At 37.3% G+C, this 26,211-nt stretch overlaps 1 protein-coding gene across 2 annotated transcripts in view; it reads right to left on the bottom strand.

Moving 5' to 3' along the window:
- Window positions 1–19,750: 19,750 nt before the first annotated feature.
- Window positions 19,751–26,211, bottom strand: part of LOC307154085 (MSL complex subunit 3-like) — a 266,037-nt gene continuing 259,576 nt past the window's right edge. For both annotated transcript variants that reach the window (XM_079898864.1, XM_079898865.1), the window contains one exon: window positions 19,751–20,667. In XM_079898864.1, coding sequence (XP_079754990.1) covers window positions 20,568–20,667 — 100 coding nt within the window. In that variant the 3' untranslated portion in view covers window positions 19,751–20,567. The remainder of the gene's footprint in view (window positions 20,668–26,211) is intronic.

Genomic DNA, 26,211 nt, shown 5'->3' with positions numbered 1-26,211 from the left:
CTTACTTGAGTGCCCAGTTAAAGGACAAGTTCGGTATTTTACACTTAAAGCCCTGTTTTCAGATCGTTTCTGATGAAATAGAACGGTTAGGATTGAAATTTGGACACATGCTGCTGACACTGCTGGAGTGTCTATTAGTCAAGCTGTCAACAGAAGAATGAGTATGAGGCGTTTGGAAAAATAGGTCCACAATTTTATAATGAATGGTAAAACACCTGTTGGAAAGCATCTTTTGTAGCGATTTTTGTGTGAGCATATCACTGAACACCCCTGACCACTCGGTGAGTTTCACGTCTTTGTAAATTAAAGTTTAATGCGTTTTAGGAAGGATTGTTCTGGGGGGGGGGGGGGGGTTAACCGTTCTATTTCATCAGAAACGATCTGAAAACAGAACTTGTCCTTTAATTACACTCTTTATTCACATTTTTTAAAGCAATTTCTTTTATATGTGAAAAATTCGGTAATAGCCTATAATTACAGAATCAAGAATTATGATCATTGATTATGATTATTATGATCATGGATCGTGATTGTTTCTTATAAGATCGTGATATGAAATTTTTTGTAAGATCCCCCACCCCTACTCTAACTGCTGTTTTTACTTTCCTTCTGATGTTCATTTAGCTTAAGACACTCTGCAAAAACACTTAGGCATTGCGCCTGTGCATTCACATTTTTCTGTTTAGAATGTCTGATCGCTATTTGTGAACAGCATCAAAAGTTAAAATTTCTCTCTTTTGATGAGTTACAGCATGAATGCAAGAATGTTACATGTGTAAGGCCCTTAAAGCTAGGGTAGAATTTTTTTCCAGAAACTGGTTGAAAGTGTGTTCCAATCTTGGTATATATATATATATATATATATATATATATATATATATATATATATATATATATATAGGATGTCCTACCGTTTGTCAATATATACATTTGCATACCTCGTACGCAACTTGTTTGCAAAAACAAACATGTCATCAGCATGTTCATTGTGCAGAGAAAGTGAGAATAGATGCCAAACATTAGCAGTTCCTCTTGAACCAACAAGTGAAAAAGGTTTTATTTAAAAAAAAAAAAAAAAAAACTTATGACATTATATTATTGCAAAATGTTTGTTTAAAAAAAAAAAACAACACTTTTTTTCATTATTCACATTCATTATTATTGTTATGTCTCACCAGTGAATAAGACATGAGGTAATCTAAAAGCGTTGCACTTTCCTCCACCAACTCTGTCTCTCCTCCTGGCTCTTTGCAGAGGAGGCATGGCTTTGGAGACACTCTGAAGGGAGGGTGGGATCGTATGCTTTCAAAGCTAGCTTGCTATTGCTAGCCTCTGTGAAATTTCCCACCCTAGCTTTAAGACTGTTTGCAATATTTATTGTTTTAATGCTTACTGTAGTGCATCATATCCTATATTCCCCATACATTTTAATTTTCTAATATTTCTTACAGAGAGTGTCCAGAGGACTTCAAAGGAGACGGAGGCAAACATTGGAGCGGTTGTCGCCTTATGTTTAAAATATGCCCCAGACAGGGTGGGCGGAGGAGGCAGGAAAAAGAATTGTACGATTTTAGAATAAGGATCATGTTAAATATAAATGGTTATTGTTGAAATCCTTCTGTTAAAATAATGTAAATAAAATAAAATAAAAGGTTATTTTATAATCCATTTAATTTCTTTGTCATTTTTCTAATAAACAACATTTGTGGATTCCAGTTTCACTAAGATTTTTAAGTTACTTTTCTGTTTGCTCTTGTCCTAAGATAAATACTTTTGGGTTGTCTTGACCTTGAAATCTTGACCTCTGTTCGATCTTGTTGTTACATGAAGTTTCTTTGTATGTTGATTTTTATTTTACAACGAAAACCTGGCTTTGCTAAAAGTTTGATGTCATGCCAACAAAATAACCATATATTTATTTAAGTTGGAATTTGACAGCTGACGTTGTGTTTTGAATGATATCTGGCCCAACATGTGAGTTTGGATGTCTAGCTTAACATTGGGTTCTGACGTCAAACTGATTTCCATTTTCAACCAAAATGCAACATCCAACATGGGAGGTTTACCCAACATTGAGTTGACGTTATAATCCAACGTCAGATTGACGTCTAAATCAAACGTTGGACAGACGTTGCATTTTGGTTGAAAAGGATAATCGGATTAACGTCATAACCCAACGTCAGTCTGACGTCAATATCCAACGTAGGAAAGACGTTGCATTTTGGTTGAAAATGAAAATCGGGTTGACGTCATAACCAAACGTCAGAATGACGTCAATATCCAACGTAGGAAAGACGTTGCATTTTAGTTGGATATGAAAATCGGGTTGACGTCATAACCAAACGTCAGAATGACGTCAATATCCAACGTAGGAAAGACGTTGCATTTTAGTTGGATATGAAAATCGGGTTGATGTCATAACCAAACGTCAGAATGACGTCAATATCCAACGTAGGAAAGACGTTGCATTTCAGTTGGATATGAAAATCGGGTTGACGTCATAACCAAACGTCAGAATGACGTCAATATCCAACGTAGGAAAGACGTTGCATTTTAGTTGGATATGAAAATCGGGTTGACGTCATAACCAAACGTCAGAATGACGTCAATATCCAACGTAGGAAAGACGTTGCATTTCAGTTGGATATGAAAATCGGGTTGACGTCATAACCAAACGTCAGAATGACGTCAATATCCAACGTAGGAAAGACGTTGCATTTCAGTTGGATATGAAAATCGGGTTGACGTCATAACCAAACGTCAGAATGACGTCAATATCCAACGTAGGAAAGACGTTGCATTTCAGTTGGATATGAAAATCGGGTTGACGTCATAACCAAACGTCAGAATGACGTCAATATCCAACGTAGGAAAGACGTTGCATTTTAGTTGGATATGAAAATCGGGTTGACGTCATAACCAAACGTCAGAATGACGTCAATATCCAACGTAGGAAAGACGTTGCATTTTAGTTGGATATGAAAATCGGGTTGACGTCATAACCAAACGTCAGAATGACGTCAATATCCAACATAGGAAAGACGTTGCATTTTTGTTGGATATGAAAATCGGGTTGACGTCATAACCAAACGTCAGAATGACCTCAACTTCCAACGTTGGACAGATGTTGGATATTGACTTCAAACTGACGTTGGGTTTTGACGTCAACCCGATTTTCATATCCAACTAAAATCAAACATCTGTCCAACGTTGGAGTCCAACGTCAAAATGATGTTGAACTGACGTCCGGTGCCAGCTGGGAAGAATAGAACAGAAAAGAAGAGAAACAAAACAAAACAAAGAACAAAACAACAAAGAACCCCCATGTCATGTCCCCGTATACTATGTGTTATTTTAACGTCTATGTGTATGTATTTAAAATGAACCCCAACCATCTAAGAAAGGAAAAACTAATAATTCTTCTACCGGTGCCTTGACTCGTTAAGTACTTAACTCCTCAAGTTCCCGGCCAAAACAACAAACCAAAACAAACGTTGATGTTAAAAAGATCCTATCCCTTGGGGTTGAAAATCAGTAAACGAGTATTCATTGTTTGTGGAGTTGTGTTTTGTAAGTAATGTATATAAAATCTCCTATTTCACGCTGTATGTTCCATTCTTGGTTCCATCCATTTTATTAGTAATAATCAATTTGACAGGTTTGGTACTTTTCCTTCTATTAACACATAGTATGAGTTGTATTAATAGCAGGAACACAAAAACTCCTACCATAGTCAAAACTATCCATTCCGACCATGATAACTTTCCTAGGATATGTGTTAGCTTCCTTTCGGATATTAATTTAGCTACACCATTTGCTACGATAACATGACCCATGGCTTGAATTCCCTCCTCTTGAGCTGCTTTTACACTCTTTTTAACTCTTCTGACCATCTCAAAGAGTTCATAATTCCTTTCTTCTACTAAATCGTTATTCCACCATTGTGGCTCCAATTGCAACAATTGCACATGTGGAACATGAATTCCACCCAAGTGAAGAGGATAGAGAATCTCAAGACAAAATGGATCAGGAGGAATTGGACACAATTTCCCTCCGTATATCATGTTATCACTTATTCCGTCATGTAATATACACCACTGTGCTTCTGACACTTGCCATGCACCTGTGGCTTGATCTAAAGGAACTACTTCCCAAACTGCGGAACCATTAAGAGATAGACTAAACATTGTAGAGCATGAGCAAATTACCCACTCATGTTCCTCAACACAACAATCTGTGGTAGAAATCATTGGTGTTTCACCTTCAGCCGAATATCCATTCTTTCCTAATCTAATTACCGAATTCCCTTGTCTAACACCCATTGATTGGAATTGCCTAACTGTCATAATATTGTGCTTCCCATATTGAGGCCATATCATGATCAAAGGTAACATTCCAGCACCTGACAACAAATTTTCATTAATGGCGATTTTAACTAGTGGGACATGTTTAGCAGAAGTCAAATTAAGTCGGTTACCAAAAACCACTAACAACGATTCTGCTATTCGCTCAGGAACTTGTCCCATTCGAATAACTTGTATATCCTCTACCATTTGATCCTTTAAATTCTGAGCTAAAAATAAACATGCCGCTCGATGTGTCTCAAAGTTAGATGATTTTGTTAATGCATCTGCCAATTCTTTTGCAGCATTATTAAGATGCTCACCCGCTGCTATAATATGCAATGAACCTTGTAGAGCCTCAGTGAGTCCTTTCCCCATCATGGTTCCCACCCACTGAGTATAGTCGCTTAGTTGGTTCATTTGAGCAGTATTACTTATTGAATTGACAGAGCCAAATACCCCCGCTATATCTCCCCATATACTTCGAGGTTTACGATTTTTACTACTCAGAGGATTTTTAGAGGTATAATATTCAACTTCTTTTTCCAACCAACTTCTTATTTGTGTAAAATTACCACAATAAGACTGATCAAAAACGGTAATAAGGGATTTCAAGTTATAATTAATACGTTGTCGCACCATATGGGCTTCATTTATCAAGGTTTTGGTTTCTTTTGCCAACAAAATACCATGAACTGGTGCAGTAGTTGTATTTGGGCATGTTTTAGCTTTGTTTGTTTTTTCCGCTGAAAGATAAAAACACCTTCCAATTTCCCCAGTTTCTAGTTCAGTTTCACAGTATTCATTGTCATCTTCTGAATGCCATACTCGCATATAATTTCCCTTGAATCTCGTTGTCCCCGAGGAAGCATCCCTCAGAAACCCTTCACATGGCAACACTATGGGATAAATACACCCTTGGGCCAATGAGTCCCATATTGTAAGCATGTGAGTACGATTCAAAATGAAATTAATTTCCACATTAGTAGATGTTATAAGGTCTAACCCTATAACTTCACATTGTTCTTTTGAACAAATTTCTCTTCTTTGAGCACTACCAGTATACCCCCCGTCTTTCACAGGCCAAATTACTCTGCTTTTGTAACATTGATGGTGAAAGTTACATCCACCAAAGATGCCCTCACGATATTTAGCAAGGTCTTTATCATTACGTGGCCCCCAATCCCATAATCCCCATCTGTTGAATGGGGTTGAAAAGTCCCATCACCTTCCGTATTCCTGTAACTGTTAGAGGTTTTGGAAGTTGACGTAACGCCTCTACACGCTCTGTTGTCATTCTCCTTCCCTCGACAGATATTTCTTGGCCCAAGTAGATAACCTTGGTTTTAGCCAGCTGCGCTTTGTCGGGGTTGACTTTGAATCCTCCTTTCTTAAGGGCTTGTAAGACAACATTCAGAGCAAATATATGGCTCTTTTCATCTGGGCTTGCAATCAACAGGTCATCAACATATTGGATACAAACACTTCCTGAACTCTCAATTTCAGCTTTTCGCTCCGTTAAGAACTGATCCAAAGTTCTATGGAAGACCACAGGAGATAAATTTAGCCCTTGTGGTAGTCGGTTCCAGACAAACTGTTTTGCCCCCACTGTGAAGGCCAATTTCTCTTGAGATTTTTTATCTATAGGTATAGACCAGAAAGCCGACAGTACATCTAGTACTGTGAAAATTCTTGCGTTTCCTGGAATATCATTCAGAATGGTGGCTGGATTGGCCACAATAGGATGTGGTTTTGGTGTTACACTGTTAAGTCTTGTGTAATCAATGGTTAATCTCCATGAGTTATCCGCTTTCCTAACCGGCCAGACAGGGCTATTAGTGGTTGATGAAGTTTGTCTGATAATTCCTTCAGCTTCCAAGTCTGCCACTATCTCTTCCACGGCTTGTCTGGCTTCAGGTCGGATAGGGTATTGTTTATGAGGGGCATGTATCGGTCCCTCAATAACAACAGGGTCAATGTTGGCTTTACCGCAATCCAATTTGTGTTTAGCCCAAACATCTGGATATAAACTGCACAGAAGACCCCACACACCATCTTTTCCCCAATCTCTGATAATTGGTTTTGCTGTACCAACAGACGTTAAATTACATGTGCGATCTTCATGTGGTATTATCCCAGCAGTTGTAGCGATTTGACGACTGTCAGTGAATATGATCATGTTCAACAATGGAAGAATGTCCATGCCAATAAGGCTTCCTTGTGAATTCGGCCCTACCCAGAAAGATGTCCATAAGACTTCATCTTCATGTATTTGCAAAGGAACTTGTATACTTTTGCGAAATTTAGTGATAGCTCCTCCAACTCCTTCAACTTCCATAGTTTCATCGGTTGTAGGTAGGTTCAGATCTGTTATTGAAATTGAAGCTCCTGTGTCGACCAACATGTCACATGGGTGGCCCCCTATTAATGCATTAATGAAAAGGCGATTGTCTCTTTTCTTACTAATACAGGGGGCCGCTGATTCCTATTGCGGACGCGCGATTCCCTCAATGAGCTGACGGACTTGTGCTTCAGTAAACATTTTCCCCTGAGGGGTTTCATCATGTTTCTTCGCACTGGCCTGTCTAAATGATGGACCTTGACCTTCTGCTCCACCTCCTTTAGCCCAACAATCTTTTATTGTGTGGCCTCGCTTTCCACAGTTGGTGCAGAAAATCATCCTCTTCTTTGTGTCCATGTTGAATTGAGCTGTTGCCACTCCTCTTCGATTTGGCTTGTTTCCGTCTTCCTTATTTGATCTCGTAGCCATCTCTAATCGGCCCGCCCATTGCATAATTTGATCAAAGGTCTCACCTGGATTGACTCCAAGTGATAAGGCTTGTTGGTATTTTGTGCTAAGTCCATCCACAAGTGTGTCAGTAAACTGCACATCATCTCTGTCAGGTTGTTTCTTAGCACAGAGAGCCCATCTCTCGTAAGCATTCCACTTACGCAGAGCATATTCATCTGGAGATTCATCATCCTTTTGCTTAATCAACGTCACTAATGTGAAAGGAACTTTCCCACTGCCCAAGATTTCTTGGATTTCTTTTCGAAACACATCCAATGCCTGCCAAAGACCCAAGGGTCGTCCTTGGTCATCAACCCACAAATTTATCCATTGGGCTGTTGTTATCGAAGCTGGCAAGCGTTCCCATCTGTCTCTTGGGATTTTAGCTTTCACAATGGTGTGTATGTCTTTTAATGTCATTTGATGTGCTTCAACCAGAGAGTCTAATTCTCGCCAAAACTCTGTGTTTGGATCTTGTCGCTTCAGAGGAGGCAAGGCTGTGAGAATGGCTTGACGTTCTCCAGGTGTGAATGGTCTCTCTTCTGTCATCATTTCAGATTGTAATTCTTCCCTTTTAACAGCAGGTGAAGAAAATCCAGGACTAATCTTGTCTACTGTGATCATGTCGTCATCCCTGGTCTCATCACCCCAGTCAGATCCATAATTACGAGCTGGTGTACATCGCAGCATGTCTCTGTTTGGCTGGGCTGATTTAGATCTTGTTATTATTGGAGCTGCTTGTGCAGATGCAATAAACATTTTGTCAACTGGACCTCCATTTGATCCTAAAGCTTGAAGCTGTGTCAAAGGTTTAGATGTACTTGTATATTGTTCAGGCAAAGCTGGATAAATTGGTTTGTAAGGAGGAGGTGTTGCTGTCATGGATTTCACTGGTTCTTGTGAATAATTCTTTTCAGCTTCAGTTATTATATTTGTCCAATCTGGATCAAATGAATCATTATTAGTTGTATTTTCTTCATCTGAACGTTTAATAGACATAATTTTGTTCAGTTTGTTATACGCTTCAAGTTGAGGCTTCATTACTTCAACAAGTGGGACTGGGCATCCATTAATACCGCAACAAATTCCTCCTTGTTTCACAATCCAATGAGCTGCAAGTATTGGAAATGCTTTTGACTTAATGGAATCTTTTTGGGACTCAAACCAGCTTAACTGCACATCCATAGATGCGTTAATATCGAGTCCTTTTTTCAAAAGCTTAGCTTGCTTCTTATTTTTCCTTTCCAGGAACCAAGCAGATATTGTTCTGCTATTACAGCCACTTTCTGCCATCTTGCAAATTATGTGTCCCTCTGTGTCTTGTATGCTCAAAACAGCAGGGATATTTATGTATAGATGTGTGTGTGTGTGTGTGTGTGTGTGTGTGTGTGTGTGTGTGTATGTGTATGTATGTGCGTGTGTAAATTCCGGGGGAGGCCCTCTGCTTCTCTCCCTTTCCACCTGCTCTGGTTACTCAAAGGGCGAAAAATGGGGCTGCTTCACACTGTCTGTGTGTGTGTGTGTGTGTGTGTGTGTGTGTGTGTGTGTGTGTGTGTGTGTGTGTGTAGAGTGAATTCTCAGGAGGGGGAAACTGCTACCCTTGCTCTCTCTCTCCCTCTCTCTAACCACTATAAGAACTATAAAAAGTTATGAACAAGGTTAACCCTTATATTTTCAGTTATCTTTAAATTTCTTTTTTATTTATTTATTTATTTATTTATTTAGTTTACCTCAGATAATTTTTTTTTTCTTTCTTTCTTACTTTTTCCTTTAAGCTTGCTCAGAATAGTAAACTCAAATATTTGAACAGTTTTACGGTCAAAATCAGAAATGCCTGCGATCTTATCTAGTTACATCGGCACATACCTGTATGACTCCAGTGTTAATGTCCTTAGAGCTTATTTTTAACCCTTTCTATGGTGCTCGTCACACTTAACTACTCCTGTCAATCAAGTCTTGCTGCCTTTTCATACTTGTATTAATTCCAGCGTTAATGTTTTAGAGACTATCTTTACCCCTTTCTCTGGGAACTCGCCACACTTAACCACTCCTATTAATCAAGTATCCTCAAATATTTTCTAGCTTAACCGTCTTACAGCTAATTTCTCGAATTTTTGACTAGATAGTCTTCTTTCTAAAAAAGATCTATCTCTATCCCAGCATATCAAATACCCTAGAGGTTTACTCTTCAGAGGAACTTAAATTCCAAATTAAATTAAATTACTTAATTGAATTCCATTTTTCCCTTTTATTATTATAGCTGACATATATTGATTGGCAACACAACTGGTAATTTAAAATAGCACAGTTCTTTTAAGAAGTTTCAGTCTATGTTTAATCATCAGGCAGACTTATAATTATTTAGAATAAAATAAGGTCTTACCTGGAATGATCAAACAAAGGCCTGATGATGACTTCTATCCGGTTCGTGAAACGCCAATTGTTGATTTAAATTTAGTCTTTCCCCTTATTATTAGAGTCACAGGGCTGGACACCAGTTATCTTGCCAAGACGAATTTTATTCTTATATGTCAGGAGAGAAACTTTCAGAAGATGTTACATTCATGCCAGGTCTATGCGTTCTCGTGTTTCTCTTCCCTCACATCTCTTAGTTTCTCTTCTCTCACATCTCTTAGTTTCTCTGAGGTGGTACAGTAAGATAGAGCTTATATACATCACTGAATGACTTCCATTCATGGTAACAAATTCTGTGTTGTTGGAACGTATATGTCATACGAACACATGGCACAATTCACTTCCATATTAAGAAACTATCTGCATCAGTTGAACACATGTATAGTATACACCCTTCTGTCTGTCTCTGTCTCTGACATATGATCTTTACATGCACCCATGCTATCTATAGTCTCTCATGCACTCAGACTGTCATACACACATAAACTCATAACTCTATAAGATAATACAACTGATTATGAATATTAATAAAGAATAATAATACAGATACATAATATTTAATAATAAAACAATATTAAAAGATGAAATTTTAGTCTTCAAGTTTAATCTGAAATCGATATATCTCTTATCTCCATAATTATTATATTTAAGGTTTATTCTGAGATAACAACCGGCTGGATGTACATTATCCCTTACACATTATATGGTTTTTAATGAGACATTTTATTTGTAAAGTTGTTGAGATCATCACCCTTTTCTGAATCTTTAGAGGAGACAAATGTGAGACCACTCTAGGTAAGGTGAAAAATATGAGCACAATGTGTGATGTTGTTGAGGTTTCTTCTGAATCTTTAAAGTAGACAACTGGAGTGATCCAGTTTCTTTAGCAAAAGGAGACAAATATATTTTCTGGTGTGTTTAGAAAATGTGCTGCATATACAATGCTGGGCATTGAAGAAAACATCTAACTAGTAAGCCTTAATATTCTTAAATGTATAATGGTTTTTAAATTATAGTTTCAGTATTTACAATATTAGGAATATTTTTATTTATTTAATTCTTTCAACTTCTGAGCAATAAAATTCCTATAATGGAGTCTTGAAAGAGACAACAGTTAGACTAAAGAGATGTTGTATGTTTCTTCTACCACATTCTCAGTTTTAACTTCTTGTCTCTCAAATATTTCTCATGTCTCATTTGTGTCTACTTATTTCTCCTAAGCAATTTTAGGAGAAATATTTGAGACACTGTTGATACTAAAATGAGAAATATTTGAGAAACTTTTGAGAAAGTTTCCTGAGCTTAACCCTCGTCCTTCCCTCACGTTTTGCAACACATCTTTTCCCTTAAATTATACTTTTTTTTTTTTTGTCCAGAAAGCTTATTTTATTTCATTAAGATATTTTTTCTATTTTATAATGCAGTTCTTTTGGGAGATTTTTTGTTATTTTTTATTTTATTTACCTTTAAATTACTAGATTTGATTAATAAATAATAAATAAATGGTAATTTAAGCATATTCCTCACATTCTTTTAACTTAAATTCAAAATAACACAATTTCATGCATAACCCTTTTAATTCAGCTCAAAATATATTACACTGGGTGTCTTTACCGACCTCTTCTGGAGAAAAAATAATATAACATGAAATTTCATGACTCTAGCCACTAGATGGCCTTATAGCTCTAAATGGAGCAAATTAGCTGTTCCGCTGGGTCCTAAAGTCTGTTCATTTAGTATGCATTCAGATACACATGTAGACATAAAATATTTTTTTGGTAAAGTTTTAGCATTTTTCGTTTTTTTCTATGTGTACTGAAGCATTCCTCGAATTTCATTCATTCCTAAGGGGTCAAATTGACCCGTGAGGGAAGGATTTGTTACTTTTTTAAATTTCAACCACAAAACTCAAATCCATTCATTTTTTATTTTATTTTTTGTGTGGATTCGTGGTTCAAGTGCGACAAAAGTCCTAGGGTCTTGGACCCCTCTGATAAACACTAAAACATTTTTAAAAGGTTAAAAAGAGTTAAAAAGAGCAACCTCTGAGCAACAAAATATGGCAAGACAAAAAGTTGTTCTATGTTTCTTCTACCACAATCTCAATTTTGAGACTTTTTCTCTCAAATATTTCTTACATGTCATATATGTCTCATTGCATATACATGTCTCATTTGTGTCTTTTTATTTCTCCTAAGGGATTTTAGGAGAAACATCTGAAATGTTGCTGATACTAAAATGAGAGATACATGAGAATCACAACTAAGTCTTCTGAGCTTAGTAAAAGCAACCACTGAGCAATACATTTTTCCTCTGGGTATGCTTGGAAAAACATGCCACTGATGAAGGGTTGAACTCAAAAACGTTTTGCTCACCTTACACCTTTTGCACTTTATTTGTGGCCTCTGGATAATAAATTTGGCCTATTTTGAGTTACCTTGTATCTACGCTCCGCAACAAGTTTGTTAATTCATCTGGTTTGGACTAGTGTTTGGAGCTACGCTTTTCCATTATCTTTAGAGATATTTGTACATAAAATTTACAGACACTAGTGATTATACAAATAGTTTACCTGTGGGATTTTCAAGGTTTGAAATTAATGCCAGTGTATGGAAGCCCTAATCCGCAATGTAAAAAAAAAATAATAATAAATGTGTAAAAAAAAAAAAAAATCTAGCATTTCGAGATTAAAATCGAAATATTTCGAGATTAAAGTCGAAATATTTTGAGAATAAAGTCTTCCGTAGAAGTTGCTTGTGTGCTTGCCGTTAATTCACATTGCCGCACAGGCTTTCATGCGTGTGCGTGCGCGTGCGTGTGTGTGTGTGTGTGTAAACTGGATCTACACAAAATAATAGCTTTTTACTTTTATCTGGGCTTTCAACAAAAGGAAATTCTACAGGTCTACCAACATGGCATTAGGCTATAGGACGTTATAAAATATACTGCGCCGGAATAGACTTTAGCCTACCGGCGAAAACACTTTTCAGACTGGATCAAGATATCCAGCTTCATGAATGAATGAATGAATGCATGAATGAGGCATTTATATAGCGTTTATATGTCTACTCTAGGCCTACACTTAAAAGCGCTTTACAATAATTTCAGGGTATCTCTCCTCAACCACCACCAGTGGTTATTATATTTGAGGAAATCATGGGATCCGGCCAAATGATTGGATACAGAATGATGCACTTAAAATGTATCCAGAACGTATTTACGGTGAAGGAGACAGTGCGGTTACTGTTAAGTGTTCTCGACCCAGATAGTGTTGCCTATTATAGACGAGCACGAAAACGCATCAAAAACACTGCCACATAAAGTTTCGACCAGATTGTGAACCTACTCCGGCGGAGTGGCAACGCCATAGTAATTGTAATGGAAATTTTACATTTAGACGTGTTTTTTACTTTCAGATGTGTGCAACTTGTGTTAATGTTGAACATGTATTTGTACTTATAAGCATTTAAAGAAATATAAGAAGAAATATAATCATATAGGCTTGCAGGGGTAGCAAAGAGACTATGAGTACTCAAAGTGACCTATTGTGTACTTCAAGTGTGAAAAGTATGTGCGCAGCTTTGATGAAAATAGAGATAGGCAAAATGTGTGAAATCGAGCAGCAGCTAATTTCCAGGAAACTTTTGCAGACTTGATATTGTTCTGTCTAGATAGAATTTATGTTAGAAGAGATCTCGAACAAGACGTGTTGCCTTTTAAGGTAAACCAAGGCGATCTTTTGAGACAGACCAGGATGTGTTAAGGGTATATAAGCTTGGCAAAAAGGAGAAGTCAGGGCCTTCTCATATCAGACTCTGACTGATGTGTGAACAGCCAATTTCTTGCAAGAAATAAAGATCTTTATAACTTTTGAAATTTCCAGCTGTCTTTCAATTATTATTTAAAGTTGTGAAAGTAATTTCCACGACAAATGGCGACGAGGATGGGATTCGCAAAGCTGATGACCTCCGTGGACGAAGCAATTGATTGAACATCCCAAAGACAAGAAGTCTCTGGCTCCGATACCCCAACGCTAAAAATGCAAGGGACGGGAGAATTGTGGACACCACGGCAGGCCTAGGTGGACGCGATCCCGAATAAAAGAACCAAGCTGCAAAAGCACGGTGAGGGAAAATTATTTACGTGAGTAAATAAGAAAATTATTTGCGTATTGAATATTTTTCCTAAAAGGGTCAGGAGTTTGGAATAAGCCTGAAAGTAATTTCCAAACAGGGTTTGAGAATAAGCCTGATAGTAATTTCTCAAATGCCATGTGTTAATTGTTTTCCCAGAAGGGCCAGAGTTTGAGAATAAGCCTGATAGTAATTTCTCAAACGTCCAGACAAGGTGCTGTTTGAAATAAGCCTGATAGTAATTTTCGAACATTTAAGAAGGCACTTGTTTGGGAAAAAGACCTAGCATCGACGGATGTGGGCATTTTGAAAGTCCTAAATTGACGGATTTAGGCAGGCGTGGTGGCCACGCTGGGGGGAAGAATTAACACAGTAAATATAGTGCGTGGTGACCACGCAGGGGAGGAATTTAAATACGCAAATATAAATACTGTTGAGTAAAATTAGTGCAAAAATGGGTAATGTTAATGATAAAGAGTTGGAGACAGTGGATTTCTCAAAAGGGAATTATTGTTCCATGACCAAGAAAAATGGAACGGGGTGGCATCATAGGATACCACAGTTAATAATATTGTACGGATTTAATGTGTGTTTAATGTCTGAGTGTAAGCCATCTGCAAAAGACAAAGGAAAATTGGACAAAAAGCAAGTCCAAAAATATACAGAAAAAGATAATTATGACTTATGACTTTGATGGTTGAATTGTAGATGTATAGTTAAATGAGGCAATTACCAGACAAAGAAGACAGATAAATGCAGCATTAGCACCATTAGAGAGTGCAAATAGTAGAGAGACAAAGGCAGAGGAAGCCAGAAAAACTTTACTAAACTCTGTTTCTAATTCTTCCGAGGAAATGAGATGCATGAAAACCCGCCTGGCTGAGGACGACCGCTGTCCGGCTCCCTACTCCCCCTACCAACCACCACCAGCAGTGGCCCTCCACGAACCACAAAGACAACCAGGAGCAATGGGAGGTCAAGATCCTGAAAAGGCAAAGAAGAAGAGGGAACGAGTCTGCAAGCAAGACCACCAAAACACCCATATCGAAGCCTGCTAGGTTCAATCACCCTGCCCTCTGGTCTTCCAGACTACACTCCTCCATCTCCAAAATTAGTAAATGTTCACCAACCCAAAGAGAAGCAAAGGCCAGACAATCAAAGATAAGTATCTGAAAACTGTTTTTCTGGACGGTCTGGACCCTGAAATAGGGAAAAAGGTCAAAACGTCTTGTGTGGGGTACCACCAAGCGCGGCTGGAAGAAATTCGATGACACGCAACGCATCAACAAAAGCTGCTGAGAGACCAAGCCAAGAACAAACAGAAAAAGACTGACAAAAACACTCAACTGGCTCTGCTGAAGATGGGAGGGTTGATGATGGAAAATTACTCAAGAGGAGGAGGAAGAGGTGGCAGAAGAGGACGAGGCAGAGGAGGAAGAGGACGTGGAATGGGTGACCAACCCGCAATGGACCCTGAAGCTTGTTATAATTGTGGGCGAAAAGGACACTGGAGAAATGACTGTCCGGATCCTCCAAAGAAGAGAGGATTCCAACAGCCACCAGAGCCACAAGGAGATTGAAAGAAGGAGGGGGAGGGGAGCGACGGTGAAGGGTCTGACTCCCAGGTGGTAAATATGTCTAATCTTATCTCTTTTTCTGCTCCTTGCAATGAAGAAAATGTGCTTGCTGTTTCTTGCAATGAAGAAAATTTGCTTGCTGACACTGAACAAATGTATAAAGCATTTGCAAAATTACAAATGATTGGCATTAGTGTCGAGGGAAAGAAAATTAAGTTCTAAATTGACAGTGGAGTGACGAACTCCTTGTAATCTTCTGGGAAGAGATTTGATGTGTAAACTAAAGCTGAACTTGTATTGTGATGACAGTGGCCTCACTGCTGATATGAGTATGGTGCGAATGCCAACTGAAACATTATATGTTTTTGAATGGAGCACTCCTCAGTGTGGTCTGCAAAACAAAGACACAAATAGGATGCCTCCTGACCATGATTTCATGGAAGAAAGTGATTTGCATTGCACATGTCATGTTAGCAGTGAGCCAGATTAAATTTTTGCTGAAAAATGGTCTGAACTAGAGATTGAGGAACTGAAAACCTCAGAGTTAGTTTGGTCAGATAAATGGTGTGCTGTGAAGGTTGAATTGACTGATAGCCAAGCATCACTGTATGATGTGGAGGGGGCCGTCCCTCACATCTCTTTAGCTAAACCACTGACTGCAGAGTGGAGAGAATTGGGGCTTTTTGTGAAACAATGTGAATCACTAAAAGATTGGTGGCCAACCACTGACAAAAATGTGTGGCAATCTGAGAGCACAGGGTTTTACAAACAGTCACTAAGAAAAAATATTAAGGGAATCAGAACTGTTGAAGTTATGTGTGATAGTACAATGAAGAAATTGATAAAATTATAAATCATAATAGTAGGAATATGCATTCTGTGATAATTAGGAAATTTTGAGTCATAAATAAACTTTTATGAGTTAGACTTTAATTATGTATGTAGATGAGATATATAAAACCGAGCAACAAGTGCTCTTAAAGTGATGAATAAATAGTACTATATGAATTGCACGTGTTTTAAATATTATACTTTCTATATGAAGGCGTCTAGAATTTGTATCCCGTCATCCCTGGAAGAGCAACAACAAAAAGTTTGAAAAATTTAAATTGTGCAAAGAATGACAAATTGCATTTGAGAAATTAAAACGGATTCTCTCAACTGCAATTGTAGGTCTATACGATTTCTATTTAAAAGTGTTTAATCTATTTGTTTTGAAAAGTTAGGTTTACATCCACTGTGTAAACTCAATCACATGGTGACTGCATCGGACAATTGAAAATTTATATCCTAACGTTCAGACACTGTCGCAAGGGGAATGCCACAGTGTGTCTACGTTCAGTAGTTTCTGTCGTCGTCAAACTTTGTTACCGTTCATATTTGGTGGTATTCCACTCCTAATATATGTTCCCCATTCAGTTCATAAACTGCTAAGGCAGACAAGAATGAATGAATGAATGAATGAATGAATGAATGAATCTCTGGCCAGAGAGGGGTGTGTGGAGTGTGTGAAAGTGAGTGTGTGAATTATGGTGTTCAGAGACATAAATGATGTCAATCAAAACAGCTGTATCTAAACAGATAAAATATGACCCAACAGGGAAGAAAATATTCCCAATAAAATAACAACCATGGATGAATTTGGCTAACTATTGTGGTATGGGTTATTGTTGTGGCAGAAATAAACAATATCACACACGCGCAGCGTATAACTTTGGGAAGGCAGAGAGCAAGCAAGCTTGCCCTGTCTACCCCATATTTAACTTTTGACTTTTACAGGATGTCATGATGGATCTCAGCCAACATAACTGATTCTGTTTCAAATGTATAAAATATTGTCTTGTTACTGTTTAACATGAAATTTTACAGGTCTCATCAAAAAGGATGACCGGCCAGACAAGCAGATGAGTTAAATGATGTTGTCACTAACAAAAATACTTAAGGTCTCCATTCACAGATTGTTCTTGTGGTTCACTCCACAAACATGGTCCAGTGGAGTGCGGTTGTGTTCTGAGGAAAAATCTTGCAACTATCAGCAAGGTTGCAGTGTGTGACACCTCCATCCAAGGATCTCGACTTAAACTACACCAACCAGCCTCAGCAACCCCAAACGCCGACACCAACGACAACGCAAAGCGTCAAGTGAGGGACAAAGGAAGTGCTGGTAACTTTCCTCCCTTGCCGGCGTGGGAAGCCCATTGCGACGATTCGCAAAGAATCACCCTGGTGAAGATGGAACGTCCATGGGGCAACGAGATGATCAACACATCTGGAGGAAGATGTGAACCAACTAATGGTTTTAGCTTAGTGTAATAATTAATTGTGTGTGATGTTAATTGATGTTTTATTCAGTTCAATCAAACTGTACGACTGAGAATTGATATAGATCTCATGATTTGAAAAATTACTAATTAATTTGAACATTTCAGGTACACGTAAATTAAGAAGAGGAAAATATCTTAATTCTGTAGAGTATAGGACTCTAAATAGGTACATTACTGTAAAGATAATTAATAATCTAGGGACTATTGTTTGAAGAAACTTGAGGGGTTTAGAACCCTAATTCAGATATCATAGATGCTAAAAAAAAAAAAAAAAAAAAAAAATTAATAGTGGTAATAATTGTTCTCTAATAAGAGAGGATAAGTAACTTTGCTGGACTAGGTCCGAATAGATAATAGGGTAAACTTCTATAGCGATGAATGAATGACTAAATTAAATGTTTTTTAGGTGTTTCCATTTGTTAAAATAGCAAAAAAAAAAAAAAAAAAAAACTTTCAAAAGGAGATTGATTTTGGGAAACATATTTAATTTCTGGATTATTATTAGTTAAAGAAGTTACCAGTGTGATTATTGAAATGTTCCTTTCATGTATTGTCTAATTTCTGTATTTGATATCTGATAGGTGACTGCAGGTCTAGTCTATCTAGGAATACAGTAACAGTACTTGCTTATTTAGCCGGCTTCCAGAAATGAAATATGGACTTGTTTTGTTGAGAAAAAAAATTATGTAGGGGGCACAAAGTTAAAACCTAGACCAAGAACAATGTAACACTTTTGAATTTGAATTTAACACAGTTGAAATGTTCAATTTAAAAACTAAAATGAATCTAAACAGTTAAGACATTTCAGTGAAATAGAATATTTGCTCAAAGCAAAATTCTAAAAAGTTTTTTAATTCAGAATGAAGTTACAGATTTAATGATCTGGATCAATGGATCCATTATGAATTATTCCGCATTGCCAACAAATAGAGGCAGGACATGTTATGTCCATCAGTTTTTTTCTGAAAATAGAATTAGATTGCTAGAATTAGAATGTTGGGAAGAAGATGAAGTTGAGGTTACAGTGCCTGAAGATGAGGTATACGAGAACGAGAGCGAACATGAGTTTGACTAAGAAATGAAATGACCATGGGGGAAATTTACCTGTTGTAAATTACTATGATTATAGGAGAAGTAAATGTCAAATTGTGTGTATGTTCTTTGAATGAACATGGGGTGGATTGTAATGGAAATTTTACATTTAGACGTGTTTTTTACTTTCAGATGTGTGCAACTTGTGTTAATGTTGAACATGTATTTGTACTTATAAGCATTTAAAGAAATATAATCATATAGGCTTGCAGGGGCAAAATGTTCTGGGTAGCAAAGAGACTATGAGTACTCAAAGTGACCTATTGTGTACTTCAAGTGTGAAAAGTATGTGCGCAGCTTTGATGAAAATAGAGATAGGCAAAATGTGTGAAATCGAGCAGCAGCTAATTTCCAGGAAACTTTTGCAGACTTGATATTGTTCTGTCTAGATAGAATTTATGTTAGAAGAGATCTCGAACAAGACGTGTTGCCTTTTAAGGTAAACCAAGGCGATCTTTTGAGACAGACCAGGATGTGTTAAGGGTATATAAGCTTGGCAAAAAGGAGAAGTCAGGGCCTTCTCATATCAGACTCTGACTGATGTGTGAACAGCCAATTTCTTGCAAGAAATAAAGATCTTTATAACTTTTGAAATTTCCAGCTGTCTTTCAATTATTATTTAAAGTTGTGAAAGTAATTTCCACGACATAATGCATGTTGGTAGATTGGCACCTGTCGAATTTTCTTTTTGTTGAAAGCCCAGATAAAAGTAAAAAGCTACTATTTTGTGTAGATTCATGTCCGAGGCAGTTCGACTTCACAAGCGCATTTCTTTACGCAGACACAGACACACACACACACACACAAAATTCAGAATTGGAAACATGCCCTCTGCGCCAGTATACGCGTGTCATTATAATGCACACACACGCAGCTTCTACGGAAGACTGTATTCTCGAAATGTTTCGACTGTATTCTCGAAATGTTTCGACTGTATTCTCGAAATGTTTCGACTGTATTCTCGAAATGTTTCGACTTTATTCTCGAAATACTAGATTTTTTTTTTTTAACGTTGCGTTTCAGGGCTTCCGTACTAGTGAAAACAGCAACAAAGCAGTGTTTTTAAAAAAAAATTACAACGACTAGTTTAGAGGTCTTTTAAATGTATTGGTTAATAAACTGAGAAATTAAGCACAATCAAGTGACGTTGACAGATAATCTATAAGACACCATGGAAAAACAAATACACAGAAAGAGGAAACATGGGAATAATGAACTTATTAATAAATGAAAAGAAAAACCCTCTATATTGTTTAAACCCAGCCTTATCCTATTTTCACACAAAAGAGATGAAAACTTTTAATAATAAGAACTTTATACAGATTAATTTACATAAAGAAAATATCAAATCATTTTGAGTGTGATCACCGATAATTGCATTGTTGTCATTCGAGTTCATAATTCAAAGAATTATATATAATTTAAAACAACGTTACTACAACAATTATGTGTAGCAAAAATGGAGAAATGTAATAAACATCTTATGCTGCTTTTGTAAAGTTGCTTTTTTAAGCAGGGAGGAGAGGTAAAGCACAAGATAGAAGACAGCTGCAGCAAAATAAGGAAGACTAAGGCAAATTAGTCAATTGTTCAGTTTTAGAGGTACTGGTGGCTTCATATATCATTAAAATCTATGAAACAAGAAAATGTTTCGTCATTTTTGTGAGACTGAATTCAAAATGCTTTATAAGAAAAGAAAAAAAAAGAAAGAAAAAGATTGTCAAGAAAGCTTTGCCATAAATCACCTGAACAGGTAAAAATGGATCAGAGGAAACACTCCAGGGAAATTGTTAGGATTTGCAAGTAGAAAGAAAAAAGGCTCAACATTCAGTATCAGGGGTGGACCAGAAGTTCAGGCGAACACAATACAGAATAAACTCCCCAAGGGATTTTTAGAAGACTGAGCGTGGTTGCTTCATGCTGTAATGGGCTTCAGTTGCAGACACATATGCAGACTCTGGAAAGAAGTCCTCATGAAACTCTGCCAAAAACCTGAAAAAAGGAAGCAAAATATGTCAACTCGATAATACCACCAACTACTACATCTAATAACAGTTTAAAGCTGAGAAGAAAATAACTGGTGGCCAGGTGAAAGTTAAGACACATTAATGACATTCTCCCAGCCTGCAAGGTTGTAACAGATCAACCACGTTCTGGGTCTCAGAGAGGCAGAAGACAAACAGACATTTGCAACAAGGTTAATCTCAGGAGAGCAAACCTTTACTTCAAGTTTCCTTCGTTTGAGAGTTCCAGATTGTTAAGGACCTAACTTCAGGACCTCATCTGTGTGTTTCAGATTTTAGGACCCTTTGGTGCTCCAGAAGATCAGCATCCCACAGATCTTCATGTTCAAGGCTTTTTGGTATCACTTTACCAAACCGCTTTCCAGAGAAAGTTGTTGCATATTATCAGTATATGATTTTCTAATTTACATTAGAGGTAATATAGCTGATGATAGTTAATAGCAAATAACCTTTCATTTATTAGTTTGATGCATAATAAGGTTCTTCACCTTATTAGTTCAGAGAAACAATAGTTTATCTTTCCATAGGATAAAGTAACTCTTCCATAGCCATGCACACTCAACTTAATCACCATTAATCTTATGCACTTTATTCCTTTGTAATTCATGGTATTCATTTAGTATGTTGTGTTCGTTATTCTTGTTTATCTTTTGTTAAATACATTTGATTACACTTGTGTCTTCCATGTGCTGATAATACAGCAAGAGGCTCTACAAGTTAACGATCTCACCAATCTTTCAGATAAATCAGCTGACCAGTTTACATTAATTCTAGATGAATGAAAAGCCCCCTATTTGGAGTATTCTCATAGGGCCAAGGTAAAAGACTTTGACTGTTGCCTCAAACTAAAAAAAAAAAAAAAAAGGGGGGGGGGGGGGGGCATCTTATGTACTCATAACCACACCTTAAGTGACGTGTGATCCAAAAATCACAACGTTAGCAGTGACGTGAGTACCAGTCACTACATTGGGTGCGTTCCTGGGTGGGGCAAAAGTAAAATCACTACATCTCTGATGAGCACGAGCCCTCATGCAAGGGTCACCTCTATTTATATAGCGCTTTATATAATACAGATTGTTTCAAAGCATCTTTACAGGGATACAAAATTTCTATCTATTTTTATACATTTTTAATCTATTGACAGGCCAGACAGATAGAGCCGTGTGAGTTTAAAAACATACTTTTTCTGTTTTCAGATAGCAGCATTTTGGGCAGCACCTTGAGATCTGATTGGTTTGCATTGCATGTGGTCCAAAGTTCAGACCAGAGAACTGAGAGAAACATGCATAGGCAGTGCGAGTGTAAGGGTGGAAAAGGCTTAGACTTCCCCTGGCTACAGACTTGACTAGCATGAAAAATTTTACGCAAAGAAATTAATTGTGATTGAATGTTTTCAAAAATCGTCCCTCCTTAGCATTTTTGTCTCTTTTTTATTCGGTAACAAAGAGGCCAATAGATTTATAGTTATAGTTTTTGTCATCATAAACAGGTTTTTATTTTGTTATCTCAGTGAAAATATTTCTTGTTGACAGCTATGACGAAAATTATTCATCAACGAAATTAACACTGTTCAGAAATGCCTTAATTCTTTGTGGCATTGATTCAACAAGGTATTGGAAAATAATTTTCAGAGATTTTATATGGACATTGTAAGAATTGAGAAATTAGGAAATGCCGGACAGTCTGTTTGAAGAGCAACCAGACCCTGAGAGAGGACAAAGGACCTCTCTGGAAATTACCATTTGAACTCACCATGTGAGAGGCAAAGTCTCACCTCAGAACACATCTCTCCCCCTCTTCCCCACTCCCCCTCTCTCCCCCTCTTCCCCACTCCCCCTCTCTCCCCCTCAGGTCACCTGAATTCACCCAAGAAAATGTATAGTTTAATGTGAATGATTATCACAGAGTATTTTTCATGTTTGATATCATTTAAAACGTCACAGTGTGACTGGTACAAATGTCTCATTTCCAAATAAGTAAAACACAAGGTAATAAGGTTTTTAAGAGTTTAAAGATAACTGACATACAATAGAATGTGATCTCCTGACAAATAGTCACACACCCCCAAAAGGTGTAACCTCTGAATGCAAATTTCTTTTGTTAGTACATGTTTCCAAGTGAAAAAGGTCCTGACTATATAATGAAATGTAGCAAAGGGTTTGGGGCCTTTCTGTATTTCAGATTAGCCCGTGAGGCTGAGAGTGAGACCTCTCAGCCTCATGTATTTCTTAATGTTGGGTTGCATCTTTTCTCTTTATTCCAGAGCATTTGATGTTTTGTATCGATTATCTTTGAATTGATTATGAAATTGGCATGATACATTTACCTGACATAATAAATTGTTACATTTGATTATTCTAACTGACATTGACATTATTTTCATTAAAGAGTTAAAAGGAATAGTCAAACATTCGCTCACAATTAATGATCCAAAGATATCATTAAAACCCTTTCATTCATGGAGTCAGATGAAATAACAAGAGAATACATATTCAAATGTATTGCATTTAATCAAAAAATACTTTGCCTTGAGAAAAGGACAGTAAAGACCTTCCGCGCTGGTCGGATGCCGGTTTTGGGCCGATTGAGCGCGAGCTTACAAGTGGTGACCTCGGCGACGTGATCTCGCAACACAGGCGAGCAACGTCCTTTCCAGCAAAGTATTTGGATTTAAAAATCGACATGATGTTTGAACATCTTCTCTTTCTTCCGGCGTTGTCAAGTCAAGTCAAGTCAAGTTTATTTATATAGCGCTTTTCACAACATAGGTTGTATCAAAGCAGCTTCACAGTATTAAATTAAAACAATACATCAATGTTTGTTTCTAGTGGAATGTCCACGTTTGGTAATGCTGATCAATAGTATCGTTGATTGATTAATTAAATTAAATATCCCCAAATATCCCCAACTGAGCAAGCCAAAGGCAACAGTGGCAATGAACCCGAAAAACTCCATCAGGTGACCTAATGGAGAAAAAAAAAAAAATTGGGAGAACCCAGGCTCAGTCGGGGGCCAGTTCTCCTCTGGCGTTTATGAACTGGAGACCGGATATAACTGTACGATTAAAAGTATTTATGAATGCCTGGCTGAAGAGATGCGTCTTTAATCTAGTTTTAAACTGGGAGAGCGAGTCTGAGCAACGAACAGTATCTGGAAGACTATTCCAGAGTTTTGGAGCTAAATGTGAAAATGCTCTCCCTCCTTTGGTGGATCTGGATATCCTAGGTATGACCAAAAGCCTCGAATTTAGTGATCATAAAGAGCGCGATGGATTATAGGGCGATAGAAGATCGGTTAAATAGACTGGAGCTAAGCCGTTTAGGGCTTTATAAGTCAGTAGCAATACCTTGTAATTAATATGGAACTTTAAAGGTAACCAATGTAGTGATGATAAAATTGGTGTTATATGATCATATTTTCTTGATCTAGTTAGAACTCTAGCGGCGGCATTTTGGACTAACTGTAGCTTGTTTATTAAGGATGCAGGACAACCGGCTATAGCATTACAGTAATCTAGTCTCGAGGTCATGAATGCATGAACTAACTTTTCTGCGTCAGAAACTGATAGCATGTTACGTAGCTTAGCAATGTTTCTAAGGTGGAAAAAGGCTGTTCTTGTAACATATGAAATATGATTTTCAAAAGACAGGTTGCAGTCTAATATAACACCCAGGTCTTTTACTGTAGAGGATAAAGTAACAGGACATCCTACTATGTTAAAGTTGTAGTGTGAGAGGTTTTGTGGGCGGTTTTTTGAACCGATGATTAGTACCTGTTGTCTGGATTTAATAAAAGAAAATTGCGCGTCATCCAATCTTTTATATCTTTAACACACTCTGTCAATTTGCATAATTTAGCGTTTTCATCTGGCCGTGATGAAATATAGATTTGAGTGTCATCAGCATAACAATGGAAACTAATTCCATGTTTCCTTATAATATTTCCAAGTGGCAGCATATATATTGAGAATAACAGAGGGCCTAACACAGATCCCTGCGGCACTCCAATTGACTTACCACTCATTGTGGTAAGTCAATTCTTTTTGCCTTTTTAGAAGTGCTGAGACAAAATCAGCCATTGTTGTATTGGCTTTGTTTAAACACTAGCAACACGTGATGAGAATGAGCAAACAACAGAAAGAAAATTCTAAGTTTGTAAACGATCGGAAAACATTGTTTATTGGATAAACGAAAAGACAAGTCGATACATTTGTTTATGAAAAGCAAGGTTGAGAAAAACAGGATGATGTGATGCATAGGTTCATGTTTGCAATGATTCTGTTTGGATTTTTCAAATGTGCTTAACACAATGTGTACATAAAACACACGTTATAGTTGATTGTGCTACTAAAATGTACACATAGGCTAGTTAAGTTTATTCTTTAAAACACAAGATTGCTTTACTGTAAGTGTTGTATGAAACACTTAGGTAAAAGGTTGTAGATGCCATGCATGCTAGGCCAAGTATCTTGTGTAAACTGTATTAAATATCAAGTGTGTATATGTTGAAATTGTTTGTCTCCTTGGTGGATACTCTGCTATTTTTGATATAGCTGCAGTAAAACCATAACAGGAGCATAGGTTTGCCATGTGGCTACAATGTAAATCACAAGACAATGAAATCTAAAAAGAGAAACAGTAACGTGCATCTCATCAATCCTGAAACAAAAACCTTTTCATATTCAACGTTCCAGAGACACGTCAGAGAACGTAGCAACTCTGAACTTTGAACAAAAATGATAAATTCTTACGAATTATGAATTCATTCTTAATTACTCTGATATTTGTTTTTCCCTAGTAGATTATCGGATTCGTATATTTCCACAAGTTTGCGTCAGAGATTAGTGACGACTAATAACTGATATCAGAGAACAAGTGTGCTTGGATGAGGAGATGAGTTTTTCCATCTAGAATCAGCAGATGCTGGTTGATCAATCTAGCCTGGATGCGTCTGATGACCTCTGTTCTAATTTAATGTTGCTTTAGATAAGTGTACGTGGAACAAGCCACGAGCTTGGCCAAACAAAGCCATTTTTAAGAAAGGTAAAGTTGATCGACTAACGTCTTTAAATGGTGGTCAAAAAACTCTACTAAGGTAAACGATTGAATTAAGTTCCTGAGGGGCATCCAAGGGGGCTATATGAATATATCTTCGATTGTGCGCGTGGGAATACGGCAAATCCTAGATATTTAGCCAATTACCTGTTTTTGATCATCGGGACGGACCAAATTGTGCCAGAGACCTGGGGCCTCATTTATAAAACTTTGCGTAGGATTTGCGTCAGAAGTGGCGTACGGATGAAACATAGGACGTGCGTACGCACAGAAATATTCGGATTTATAAAACCGTGCGCACGCACATCCTACGCAGTTTTCCCTTAATAAATCACAATCAATTCTAAATGTAGCGCAGCTTTTGCGGCTTCATGTCACGCCCATAGTTGCCCATAAATAGACCGTGAAACGCCCACAAGTTAATATTCATCGATTGCGAAATCATGGCAAACACAGAG

The sequence above is a fragment of the Squalius cephalus genome (assembly GCF_949319135.1).
Source record: "Squalius cephalus genome assembly, contig: scaffold_45, whole genome shotgun sequence".
Taxonomy (NCBI): domain Eukaryota; kingdom Metazoa; phylum Chordata; class Actinopteri; order Cypriniformes; family Leuciscidae; genus Squalius; species Squalius cephalus.
The sequence above is the reverse complement of the archived record's forward strand: the minus strand, read 5'-3'. Positions and strand labels throughout refer to the sequence as shown.